This window comes from Heloderma suspectum, chromosome 2, assembly GCF_057233095.1.
Source record: "Heloderma suspectum isolate Gila_16-S chromosome 2, 16-S_ref, whole genome shotgun sequence".
In the NCBI taxonomy this organism is placed as follows: domain Eukaryota; kingdom Metazoa; phylum Chordata; class Lepidosauria; order Squamata; family Helodermatidae; genus Heloderma; species Heloderma suspectum.
Genome location: NC_139459.1, coordinates 230,992,688 through 231,006,131, shown reverse-complemented (window position 1 = coordinate 231,006,131; position 13,444 = coordinate 230,992,688). Strand labels below are relative to the sequence as shown.

The following is a 13,444-nucleotide window of genomic DNA, read 5'->3' as shown; positions in this document are numbered from 1 at the left end:
ACGAGAATTACCTGGGGGCGGATCTTCCTGGCAGTGGCAGCTCCGGCGGCGGCTTCGGCAGCAGCAGCTGCAGCGGCTGGTCTTCCGACCAGCTGCTGCCGCCATTTGCAGTTTATTTGTTTGTTTTACACAGACTATTGAACGCTATTTGCGTTCCCCTTATTTTCGCCGTCTTAGTCTATGTAATTATTTACGTAGAGTAAGACAGCCCAAAATAAGGAACGCAAATGGCGGTGGCCATAGCTGCCGCCATTTGCGTACGCCTTTTTTTTTTTTTTTACCCAGACATTTTAGGCTACGTAAAAACGTATGTAGCCTAAAACAACTGGGTAAAAAAAAAAAAAAAGGCGTACGCAAATGGCGGCTGCTATGGCCGCCGCCATTTGTGTTCCTTATTTTGGGCCGTCTTACTCTACGTAAATAATTATGTAGACTAAGACAGCGAAAATAAGGGGAACGCAAATAGCGTCCGCTACGCTATTTGTGTTCCCCTTATTTTCGCCGTCCTAGTCTACGTAAATATTTACGTAGATTAAGATGGCCAAAAAGAAGGAACGCAAATGGCAGCGGCCGTAGCCACCGCCATTTGCGTACGCGGGTGTTTTTTTGTTTTTGTTTTGTTTTTTACCCAGAGCCCTCCGCAGCCGGAAATCTGGCTGTGGCCTGGCTGGGCCTGGCTGGCTGCTCCGCGGAGCTGCCGCGGAGCACAGCCGGCCGCAGAGGATTCCGGGGGGGGAGGAACGGAACGCCTCCCCCCCGGCCAGGATTCTGGGGGGAGGGACGGAACGCCTCCCCCCCCACCATCAGCATAATCCGCAAAAGGTAAGTGATTTTCGTACATCCCTAGTAATGCCTTCCTGCTCTAGTAGAATATTTCCACAACGTTCATCAATCATGAACCACTCCTTCCTGTCATAGCTACTCTGTTAGCAACATATGCAATTGCCTGCAGAATCTGGGATCAGCTTCCACTAATTAGAAATCAGAAAACAGGATGCCTTGTGCACAGGGTATGTTGCATGCAATCAAAGTGAATAGATATTATCCAGGAAGACAATAAACTGATTCATTGGGATGCAGATGACTGCAATTTGATCACCCCATGCCAATGTGATCTTGCTAACAAGTGTTAATGATAACTTGGAGCCTACATGCCAAAACCTCAGTTTTTGCGTTGCTTATTCATGGGGAACTGTGGTGCTGCTATGAGACTATATCCCTTCCAGCTTTCTTTAATCACATCTAACTGGCAGCACATTAACTGTTTAATGAACCAGAGTCATTTGAGGGCACAGAGGCATTTGATGAAGTGGCACAGTGGAAGAGGGTCCTAATTACACTCCTTGAAGGTATGGGAGCTGACGGAGTCTGTCCTGTATACGTGTAAGCTGAGCCTCAATGGTAAAGGTGGACACACATATAGGTACAGATGCATTTATATGGATTTAATTCTACAAATGCTTTTTAGTTGGTTTATTTTATTTCAGGTATGCAGTGGAGAAGCAGTCAGCATTGAGTCTCGAAGAGAACCTGCAGGGGAATTTTTGGTATTATTTGAAGACGTCATGAAGGAGTTACGAGCACCATGGACAGCACCCAAGGAAATGATGGGAGAACAACGAAATTAAGGGAAGGGGAAGTACATAGCTTTGTGGATTTTGCTGGCTGACCTGAAGAAAGGGTTCTCATCCAAACCCTAGTTTAGCTGGCCTTTTTTTTTCTTTTCTTTTTTTGCAATTTTGCCTGGGGCTCTGTGGGATAATTCACCAAATTAACCACCCTGTGTTGAAAGTAATAGGATACGTGTCAGAGATAAGCCTGTAGGCGAACATACAAACGTTTCAAAATTTAATTTAATGTCTAACGCAGCTCTTCACTTGCACTCCATCTTGCTTGTTCCTTTCTGTTTTGGTGGAACAAAGGTCACACTAGACAACATGTGGGATACAGGAACTGCAATGTCATCCACCTCCTTTCCTGTCTCATCTTCCCACCTGCCTTCATCTGTCTCTCTTTGCCTATTTTCTACTTTCATTTGCCATCATCATGATCATGACCATGATGATCATCATTATCATCCAGCTTTTCTATTAAAAACACACAAAGCAGTTAATAAAAGAGTTTCAAAAATATAAAAACAATACAAAGTATTCATAATAATTAGTGCTGTGCCAAAAATGTTGATTGTTCAGTCTTCAGCAGTTTTCGGTGGGGGGAGCAAGATGAAAACTGGTGAAAGAGGCTGGGTGAGGTGAGAATTTTGACTAACTTTCTCCTTGGGGAGGAATGACAGGATTTCAGCTTACCTTTTTAAGTGTAGGTGGTAGGTGAAGGGTCTTTTTATTGTTTTAAAAACACCCCCTGCACTTGCAGGAGCCCAGGGACTGTTCTTCAGCTCTTTCTGAACTCCGAGGAGACCATGTGATATCATCTCCTCCAATAGGCATTCAGGAAAGGCTCCAGGGCTGCAGAAGCTTCTTTGCAAAGCATGAGCAGGGATTTTAGAGCTTTAGAAAAATTCTGCTCTTCCTTGCAGCACCACAGAGAAAGCAAGGAAAGATTTTTCCCAAGCTCCAAAAGTCCCATATTTTTTTTGCAAAGAAACTTTTTGCAAAGAAGCTTCTGCAACCTGGGAGTTCTTCCTGAATGCCCATTGGAGAGGGTGAGGTCACATGGTCTCCTGGGAGTTCAATCTTTGTAAGTTGCCCAGAGAGCTTTGGCTATTGGTGGTATTGTATAGAAATGAAAAGAATGAATGAATGAATGAGAAAGATCTGCCAGGCTGGAGAAGCCTCTTTGTAAAGAGTTGTGCTGGCGCTTTTCAATTTTTTTTTTAAAAAAAAATAGAAGATCCTTCAGCTACCTCCTGAACTTAAAAAGGTATGTGGAAACCCTGTCCTCCTCTCCAAGGAGAAAGTTCTCAGAAATTCTCTCCCTCCCTGTGAAAGAGGCATAAAAACCAATGCCTCTTTCACAGGGAGAGAAAAATATCCCCAAAATACGGGGCAGGATTTCGCACAGAAATAATAATAGTACTCTTTATTCTGCAAGTCTCCTTCTCCTGCTCCAAGTCTCTCCTGTTCTCTGTGCTTTTCCCTCTCATGATATTTAATACTACCCTGTTCATTTTGCATAGGTGGCAGGTCTCCTTAGCCAGGTAACTGGCTTTGAGAATATTCAGGATTGCTCGGGGAGGAAGGGGCTGACTCACTTATACTTCATTGGTGATAGCTGCTCAGTCGTTAAAGATTTAAATATGCTTGTGTTTATACATGTGAGAATCTAATGCTATTTACGTTAACCTACAGCCTAAGCAGATGTTAGAATGTGAGAAACTTGGTGATTAGTTTTTCTACACGTGTTGAAAAGTGCTTGATAAACATTTTAAATATTTTTTTCCATTTTAAAATAGAATTTGTAACATATGTTCCTCATTTCACAAAGTTTGTGCTTAAGAAACCATGATACCCTTTGGAGAGGCTGTGAGCACAGTAACATTCTATTCAAGCCCAGTCATTGCAGATGTATAATATACAGTTTTAGACTTTTTTGAGGTGAGTGGTAGTGAGTCAGAACCATTGAAACCACTCTGGGACAGGGCATGGTTTTCTGAAAGTTTCCTGAATGCACCTGTTTGGGGCCTTAGTATCTTACCATCCTTTGAGGGAGATTTTATGTGAAATTCCTTCATTCTGACACTAGAAGGGGGCAGGGAGAGGAAAGTGTCATCAGAAAGGCTATATGGGGAAATATCAGCTTGCAGAGAGTGTGGATAATGGGAGGGAATGGCAGGAAATGAGGCCTTCTGACAGACTTGAGGAAAGTTGAGAGTCTCAACTGACAGTAAATTATCAGGCAGAAAAATATCCCTCATTTTATAGCACAAATCACCAGGAAATAACCTTGGCAATATATTGTTGTTGTTGTTGTTCAGTCGTTCAGTCGTGTCCGACTCTTCGTGACCCCATGGACCATAGCACGCCAGGCCTTCCTGTCCTGCGCTCTCTCCCAGAGTGTGCTCAAGTTCGTATTCATTGCATCGGTGATGTTATCTAGCCGTCTCATCCTCTGTCGTCCCCTTCTCCTTTTGCCTTCAGTCTTTCCCAGCATCAGGGTCTTTTCCAGAGAGTTTTCTCTTCGCATTAGATGGCCAAAATATTTGAGCTTCAGCTTCAGTATCTGTCCTTCCAATGAGCACTCAGGATTGATTTCCTTTAGGATATTGTACACTTGCATTATTTTTAAATGATACATCAAAACTGAGAAACTCAGTGGCAAAAAAGCCAAAATAAAGAAGCCTCTGTTGTACAGAATTAAGGAATGAAGTTTAAATGTCAAAGAGCAAGGAAATGCAAAACTGAGCAATTCCTCTTTCAGTGATCAACCATGCTAGCCTTAAGGATTTTTTCTGCTACATAATAATACAAACTCTGCAAGGCTTGACCAGTGGCGTGGAACACAGAATGCTTGCATCCATGCTTTGTTAATGATGGGAGAGGGGATGAAAGAACATGGGGAGGAGAAGGAACCCTCTGAAATAGTAAGCATACACTTCTGAGATTTCAAACCATTTTGTGCTTATGAATGGACATAGCTGTAGCTTAGGCCTGCATATTTTGTGATCTACCAAGCCAAGCATGGCCCACCAACCATGTAAAGCATTTCACCAGGGCTTGATAAACCTCCTGTTTTATGCTGTTAGCCTGTAACTGCAAAAGGCTGTCAAACATATGGCAGACCATGGTATATAGCTTTGGGTGTGTTCAGCTTAGTACTTCACAAATTGTGTAGGCCTAATGCAGCTACTCAGTTTGTGGTTCCACAAACTCAAACTGGATCTGATAATCAACCTTGTTTTGTTTTTTAAAAAATAGCTTCTAGCTAGTAGTAGAGATACTGTACCTCCAGCATTATCATCAGTGCTGTTAATCCCTTTGGTCACATGGTATGGCTCTGGCGTACTTCAAACATGGTGAATAATGGAATTTCTAAATCTGTATTAACATATGAACTTTACCTTGAGTAATATATAATGTAGCATATTTGTTCAATCAGTTCCTAATACTCAACAAATATTGAGGCCCAGTTCAGAGGTAACAAGAAACTGTGATTTCCTGCTATTTGAATGAGCCTCAGGCTTATGCATTCCCCCCCTTTTTCACACATTATAGTAGGAACATAACCACAGTTCGCTGTGATAATATTGGAGATCCTCCATTTGCTTAAACTATAGGTAGTGAGAACAAGACACGATAAAACCATAGTTTCAGATCCTGTCTTGTTGTCAAACCATAGTTAAAACAAACTGCAGTTCCCCAAATTTGGACATCATAGGGAACTATGTTTTGTTTTAAAGTGAAAATGTATGTTTTCAATCTCCTTCTGAAATACATGAAAGAGGAGGATGGGGCAAGGGCATGGATGAGCCTCAGGCTCAGGCAGGCTTGCTCACCTAGTGGAAAACCATGGTTTGTTGTTATGTCTGAACCTGGCCTAAGGGTTAGAAATAAGAGGGCTTTATTTGTAAACTGAGAAAATGGGCTATGTATCTATGTAGGCAATTGCCATATGAATTAATCGCTTACAATGTACCTATTTTTCCTCCATATATGAAAACATCTGGAAACAGCAGGGCAATCTCTACTGTGTCAACCTTAAATGGATATTATTTTGTACTGCACAGACTCCAGGGAATGGAAGCAGTTCATGCAGATTGAATAAAGCAATTGAACATCATGTTTTTCTTATGTGATTAGTTTGAGCATTCACTTCCCCCTCCTTTCAGCAGCTGAGATGTGGACCCTGTGCAGCGAGATCCTGCATCACCAGGTTGCCTATGGTCTGAGAGCTGTCTCTTGAGCACACTGGAACAAGAGCACATTCCCAACCCATGGTTCGGAGAATATACTTGGCAACAATTTTATGGACTGAAATTTCAGGCTGAGATGACTCATCCAGCAGAGTGTCATACCAGAAACATAAATCACCCTAGCTCAGGAACTTGTGGAATGTCAAAGTCCTCAATTCATCTGTTTGGTATCCTTGGTATTTACCATGCCATGTAACCCTGTTTCCTTCTCTGAAGAATCTCCTTATTAAATGGCTACTGAGCCCTTAGAGCGTAACTATACCACAGAAGACAGCTGGGGAGGGGGAAAGCACCTGTGCCCTTGGGCAAGGCAACACTAAACATAGAATCAGAGACATTCACCTCCAACTAATGCAGTACTAAACACAATAAATGGATGCTAAGTGGAAGCCACCTGGGATAAAGCCATAACATGATGCTGCATTTCTCCAGAGGGAGTTATATCGGGCAACAGCAATGATGGTAGCTTATTTCCTGGAGCTGTAGTTAGTTTGCTGGGACAGAACCATATCTGTCTGCAGGTAACAATACTGAGATATTACAGCCAGTACAACAATTATGGACGAAGAATATATATATATATATATATATATATATATACACACACACACACACACACACACACGAGATATGCCTGATTACAGCATCAAAGCAGGGGAGTTATAGAAGCAAGGCAACACTTACACTTATAGTTATGGCAGTCACATGCAAATAGCAGCATTCACCAATGGGCCAGGATGTGCATTCCTCAAATCCACCAGTACGTATTTCCTTGCAAACGGCTTTTAAAAAATCACATACATTTAAAGTACTGCTGAGAGCATAAGAATTGCTCTGCTGGATCAGGCCAACGGTACCCACATAGTCCAGCATTCTGTTTCTGACAGTGGCTAATCAGGCATCTCTGGGAAGCTCTCAGAAACAATGCTGCTTGCTCACAAACATTCGAACAGCTCAGTCGAAGTCACAAAGACCAGATGAATGAGACACAGAACGTAACCTGCCACACACCAGATGGAGCTTGCAAACAGCTTTGCCAAGTCTCACAGCTCAAACATGTATGAACCTAGCCTCCAAAATAATAAAGAAAGTATAATTAGATTTAGGCTGCAATCTGAAACATATTTACTTAGAAGAAATTCCTACTGAAGCAAATGGGACTTACTTCAGAATAAACACATTTAGATTGGGGAGGGTTTTAAATAATTTGCGCATCTGTGATATTTTAAGCATTTTTCATTGGCCAGGAGGACCTGAAAGTTAACTTTTCTAAAATAATAAAAGTTTGAAAATAAAACTTGTAATTAATTACATTACTGCAGAAGTTTCAGCACTGTGGGAAAAAATCAATTCTAGAAAGGCTCCTAATTAAACAGTGAGAGTTGGCAATACTTGATAAAGCTAGATAGCAAAAGCTCATTCACCACCTTCCTGTCTTGCATGGGGTCAGTATCACTTATTCATGGGGGCGGGGGCCTCCATGTTTCCCCCTCTGCCTTCCTGCCCTGCCAACCAGGCCTGTATTTCTAACAAATGTCCTCTTTAACTTCCTCAGGTGTAGAAGGAATTAAGATAATATATAGCAAGTTTGTTGGAAACAAACTGAAATGCCTGGGACATAAGAAGAGATACTTCTGGGAGTTTTCCTATAGTTTTCCACATTGACACTTGGATGCCCTGCTTTGTGCTTTCCAGACCTGCCTGAACTCTCTGCCATCCTTGGCTGTAATCTCAGCGAAAACCTTGACAAGGTAGGCTCAAAGGAAGCTCATACAAGTCCATTTTCTGGAGGTCGGTTCTTTGTCCATATGTTTTTTCTACTTCCCTCTCAGTTTTGTACTGCACTCCTCTGCTTCCTTCTGCATACCACCCTGCCCCACAGGAGAGTGTAATCCTATGGGTTCTGCCTTCACCTCGGTAAACTTTATTTGAACACACAAAACACAGACAATACACAAACATATATTGGTTCTTCTGTGACAGTTCAACAGAACTCACACTGCTTCGGACAACACATGTAAAGAAAGGTTTTCTTCCATTTGGTTAAACAGCAAGAAATGTCAGAAAAAATAAGCTTTTTTTTTTTTACAACTTGTGAATGGTGAGCATCCATGAGAACAACAACAAGAAGGATGGATATATGAAACAATATGACTCCACATACAGTACATTGTTTCTATAGAAATAGTATCTCCATATACATCTATAATATAAATGTACAACAATCTCACAGTGAGTCAGCAGGAAACAATGTTAGATTAACAATGTGGTTTGTGCCTGCCCAGCAGTACAGACCACTGTCAATGCACTAATGTGCCACAGAGTGAGGTGGACCCTGGAGAAGACTTGATGGTCAGCTAGCCTGGAAGTAGCATCTTGGAACCAGTGAGTGGTCCAGCATAGAGAGGGCTGTCCTCCTCTACTCTCAAGTCTTTCAAGAAGGTTAACTCACTCTTCAACAGTCTGAAGGCAATGGAATGTGCACAAGAAAGTTAAAAACAAGAATTCACATCATATTGTATTAGAAACCCACCCAAATAGGCAACGGGGTGATTAAAAGAAAAGCCATCAAGGTTCTGGTAACAAGAAGCTCCTGAGTGTCAGCTGTGTCACCATGACTCCTAGATGGTATGGTATGTATAATTTGCTATTTCACATCAGCACATTCAGCATTGTACTGCATACAAATGTTACACAGAACATACACAGTGCAGGATATGGATATTGACATGTTTTCAGACTGGTACAATATATTATATATATATATTATATATATATATATATATATATTATATATATATATATATATATATATATTTCTCACAGATCAGGTAGACACACGAAAATATATGACCCTTAAATAAATCACTATTAAAAAAATACTTACAATATTGGGGTGGGAGGAAATATATCTATATACAGTGCACTCCTGTCATACTGAATACGCTGATGCAAATTCAATAGAAAGCATGAATAATATGAGCAGTAACCTTATGGCACAATCTACAAGGAGCATCTCTTGCAGAAATCCCATTGCAATTGCAGAAGTGAAAAGCTAGAGGAGATCAAAAGGCCATCTAGTCCAGATGGCTGTGTGGCAGGGTCATGAATCCACTGGCGCCCTAAAGATCAGCTTATGCAATCTAGACTCCAGCATGCCATAAGCAAAGTGCAATTGAAACACAGAAGGTACCCAAGAAGCAAATATCTCTAGATGACTCATGCATGAGAGCCAAGCAACATGTTCCAGGGGAAAGAAAAGCAAGGCAAAACAAAATTCCTGTGGCCACTAGCCAATCTGACCAGTGAAGCCCCCAGCCCAACATCCAATCACTTCCTATTGAGCTGAACAGAAGGGAAGGGGACAACTCTCAGCCCCCAGCTACACTGGTTTGTTAGTACCTTTGGGCTAGTTTAAAACATGTAATGTATCAGTAGGAGCTATGAACCTTTTGCCCTCCTGTGCAATTCCCATTTTCTCCGTAGTGGGGTTTGTGTAGGAGATGTTCCTGTTAGATTTGCCCATAATTATTGGCATCTGTTCCAGGCTGTGACTGACATAAGCATTTGTTCATTTGGTACATGTATAAGTGGTATGCACTATGCTGCCACAGCAGCATCCCACTTTTGGAATGGTGCCACCTTTGCATCCCATGATGGCATCACACCATGTTTCCTTGGCAAATGGCAGCAAGCCAGGCAGTTTGCATCCATGCACCCAGGAAAACACAGAGCAGTATACTCCACCAGACTGCAAATAGCAACTGAAGCCTGTCTACCTGCCATTCTACAACCTCCCCCAGACGCTCATGCCATCCCTCCAGGTTTTAAGAGGCCACCTATGGCACTTTATTGAACTTGCAGTGCTATGTTCCAGCATAAACCTATGATCTTCCACACTAATACTTGTTATCTGGTGTCACACATTACCAAGCTTCCAAGTGAAGGATTTATTCAAACACATCTTTTCTATTTAGCAAAAAATGGTTTCCACTGTACCCTTGCTGTGTCCTCTTCCTAACGTGACAAACCCAGAGGAGATGAAATTATGGAAATCTGGACCTCCACTTCGATAAATATCCTTTCCATAGTGACCTGCCAAGAAAAGATGAGAAGCAGCACATCATTTTATGCAATTCACCCCCATCCACCACCAGTTCAACAATATCCACAATTCCATCTCCGAGCAAAAATGTAAAAGGCAAGCTGCAGATCAATGGAGTACGGTGCCTGTGGAACAGAAAGGGATTGGCACAGTGAAGCCTCATATCCTATCCCGGTCACATATGTATCAACCTCATGCCCCTTCCCCATTGCTGCTCCTTATGCATCAATTCTGGGCCTTTCCCCCAACGTTTTCTGTGGGGAACATCCGAAGAACCATCCTGGATCAGACCAAGGTCCATATAATCCAGCATTCTGTTCCCACAGTGGCCAACCACCTACCTCTGGAAAACCCACAAGCAAGGCATGAGTGCAATAGCACCCTCCCACCCATGTTCCCCAGCAGTTAGTGTACATAGGCATACTGCCTCTGATACTGGAAGCAGCATATAGCCATTAGGACTAATAGCCACTGATAGCTTTCTCCTCCATGAATTTGTCTAACCCCCTTTTAAAGCCATCCAAATTGGTGGCCAGACTGGGGAAGGGTCACAGCTCAGTAGGAGAGCACCTGCTTTGCATGCAGACGGTCCCAGGTTCAATCCCTGGCATCTCCAAGATTCCTGTCTGAAATCCTGGACAGCCTCTGCCATTTCATGTAGCCAGTATTAAGCTGGGTGGACCGATGGTCTGATCTGGTATAAGGCACCTTCCTATGTACTCACTGCAGACTATTAGCTCTATGCCTCTTTTTATGTTCTGTACAACACCTATCCAATTCTTGGCTCTAAATATGTATTTCCCAAAGTGGCAGTGATAGAGGATCACATTGAAGGCAGTAAAGGGCCACCGGGCACCTCTTAAACTGATGCCAATTCACAGACAATCCTCATGCTGAATTCTTATGCCAAAAAATTCATATGCGCCATTTGTAGTTTGAAGACAGTGTTTGAGAAACAGGCTCTTCCCTTCCTGAGCACTCCTTAGATCATATTGTTTGGAACAGGAATGGGACATAGGCTCTAGAACTCCAGTGCACTACAAGTTTTTCCAGAAGGTCCTTCTCAGAATGGGGTGGGGGAAGGATTGGCCAAGGCCCTAACTCCATGCCCCAAAGTGGCCTGCCCATTACTACAGCTATGGTTCCCTCCATGCCCTTATTTCACCTTTGGATTAGAAATGAGAGAAATTGAACTCTCTATAGGACCAGATTTGGCTCAGAGGCCACCACATGCTGACCACTACTCTAGACGCCACACTCTAGACTGGAGCATGTTTGATAACAGACCAAGCGAGCTATAACAGTAGGCACGAGAATCAATGGTGAGTGCTTCAGTGAATTCCTAATTCAAGCAATTACTGTGGCTTGGCTTCTATTTTGTTCTTGTTTGCCTAAGCAACCACTCAAGTTGGCGGTCAAATGAAAGAACAAAACAAAGACATAATGGAGGCAAATCAGCAGGCCCCCTGCATTTCTTTGCCCCAGGAGAGTCCCAGGGAAGGGTCATTGTGAAACATCATTTGAAATAAGCATCTGAGCAGAAATCATATTCCTTCAGGAGAAGAGTTATTGTTGGCTGACACATGAGGAGATGCTCTTGTGCAGCCTTCCCCAATCTGGTGTGTTGGACTACGACTCCCATAATCCCTCAGATAGCCTAGTTGTGTGAACTGTAGTCTAACGCATCTGGAGGGCACCAGGTTGGGGACGGCTGCTCTCAAGATTTTATTGCTCTTGAGGTTTTATACCTACTTACTCTTGGTTATCATCTCCTTCAATGTGAAATTGATACATGAGCACTTCCTTTGAAAAGGGCTGAGAGGGACATAGGACAAGAGGAGCAAAGGCAGCAGCCTTTATATAGGTATATTTTCAAGTGCTGTGCTGAACCCTGCCCCCTAAATGTTTTGCACATTTTTTCTCTCCCTGCAAAACAGGCATTTTTTTCCTGCCTTGTTCACAAAGAGGGGAAGAATGTTGAGTAATTTCCTCATTGCAGGGGGCAGAGGGATCTTCATTTACCTTTTTAAGTGTAGGAGGTGGCTGAGGGGGGGACTTCTTTCTATTTTTTTTTAACAATTTAAAGCACCCTGTGCACTGTCACAGCATTGCAGGGCTTTTTGCACAAAGGCTTTCAGCCTAGCAGCTCTTCCTGAATTCCCATGAGACCACGTGACATTACATGCTCTCATAGGCATTCAGGAAAAACTGCTGGACTGGAGAAGCCCCTCTGTAAAAAGTCCCATGCTGCTGCAAGTGTATGGGGATATATATACAGTGTGTGTGCACGTGTGTGTGTGTGTGTGTGTGTATATATATATATATATATTTGAGGAAGACCCCTTGGCCACCTCGTACACTTAAAAAGGTAAGCAGAACCCCTGCCCCCTCCCCAATGAAAAAAATATTTGAAATTCTCAGCCTCCCCAGCCTCTTTTGTTGGAGTTTTCATTTCACTGCCAACCTCCATGAATTGCTGAAAATGGAAGAATTGAAATAATCAGCACAGCACGAATATTTTTTTTAATGAATCCACAGTTGACTAGCTCGAGGTTGGGTTGGCCAAAGTGGTCCAAAGGTCAGGAACGAAGAAGCAGGGGAAATAGTCATGGGAAAATGAAAATTCAGACATATCCATGGCTTTCATCACTTTTTATTTTAAACTCAATCTCTCTCAACATTTCTTCCGTCTAACTCCATCTCCCATTCCCTCTGCAGGTATATTTTGTACGAGTATTGCTTTTTGTAACCTGTTGTGAACCAGAGCCCAAGACCCCTCTGACAGTGACCTTGAGCCAAAATTATCTGCCTTGGATGTTTCACAGCCTCCAAATCTGCTAAAAATAGTTTGAAGTCCAGGTCAGTGGCCCCAACACTGCATGGCTTCTCACCCCAGCTAGAACAGGGCACAAGCCATATATTGGGGGTAACCTCTTGTATGAGAGCCAATCTCCAGACTGTTAGCAAAACTTTAGTCAAATACTGGGCCTTTAAAAAGACTTTTTAAAAGCAGTCATCCCTTAAGATGCAGAAGGAGTACTACAGCAAGATCCTGCCACAGACAGGTAGGCCAGCTACTCAAATCCTCATTGTTGTCGTTCAGTCGTTCAGTGGTGTCTGACTCTTCGTGACCCCATGGACCATAGCACGTCAGGCCTAGGGATGGTGGAGAATTTCTCCCCGAATCTTTGGGAGGCCGAGCGCCAACGCATTCGGGCCCCCGAAATCGGCGGTGAAATTCTCCGCCCCCCCGCACCCCCCCGGGATGGGACTTACCTTTGGCAAATGTCCCTCCCGGCGGCGGGTCCCAGCGGCGGTTCGTCGGCCTTTTGTCGGGGGCGGGGGCGGCAGCCGGTCTTCCGACCGGCTGCCGCCGCCGCCATTACAAAGTGTAAAAACAAAACAAAACCCCATGATAGGCTACGTAACGATTAACGTAGCCTATCACGGCTAGATTTCCAAAGTCAGCC

At 43.1% G+C, this 13,444-nt stretch overlaps 1 protein-coding gene across 1 annotated transcript in view; it reads right to left on the bottom strand.

The window, feature by feature from the left end:
- SHISA6 (shisa family member 6) overlaps window positions 1–13,444 on the bottom strand; it is a 366,376-nt gene that overhangs the window by 283,723 nt on the left and 69,209 nt on the right. The window contains exon 4 of the mRNA XM_084838392.1: window positions 9,869–9,964. Within this exon, the coding sequence (XP_084694518.1) occupies window positions 9,869–9,964 (96 nt within the window). The remainder of the gene's footprint in view (window positions 1–9,868; window positions 9,965–13,444) is intronic.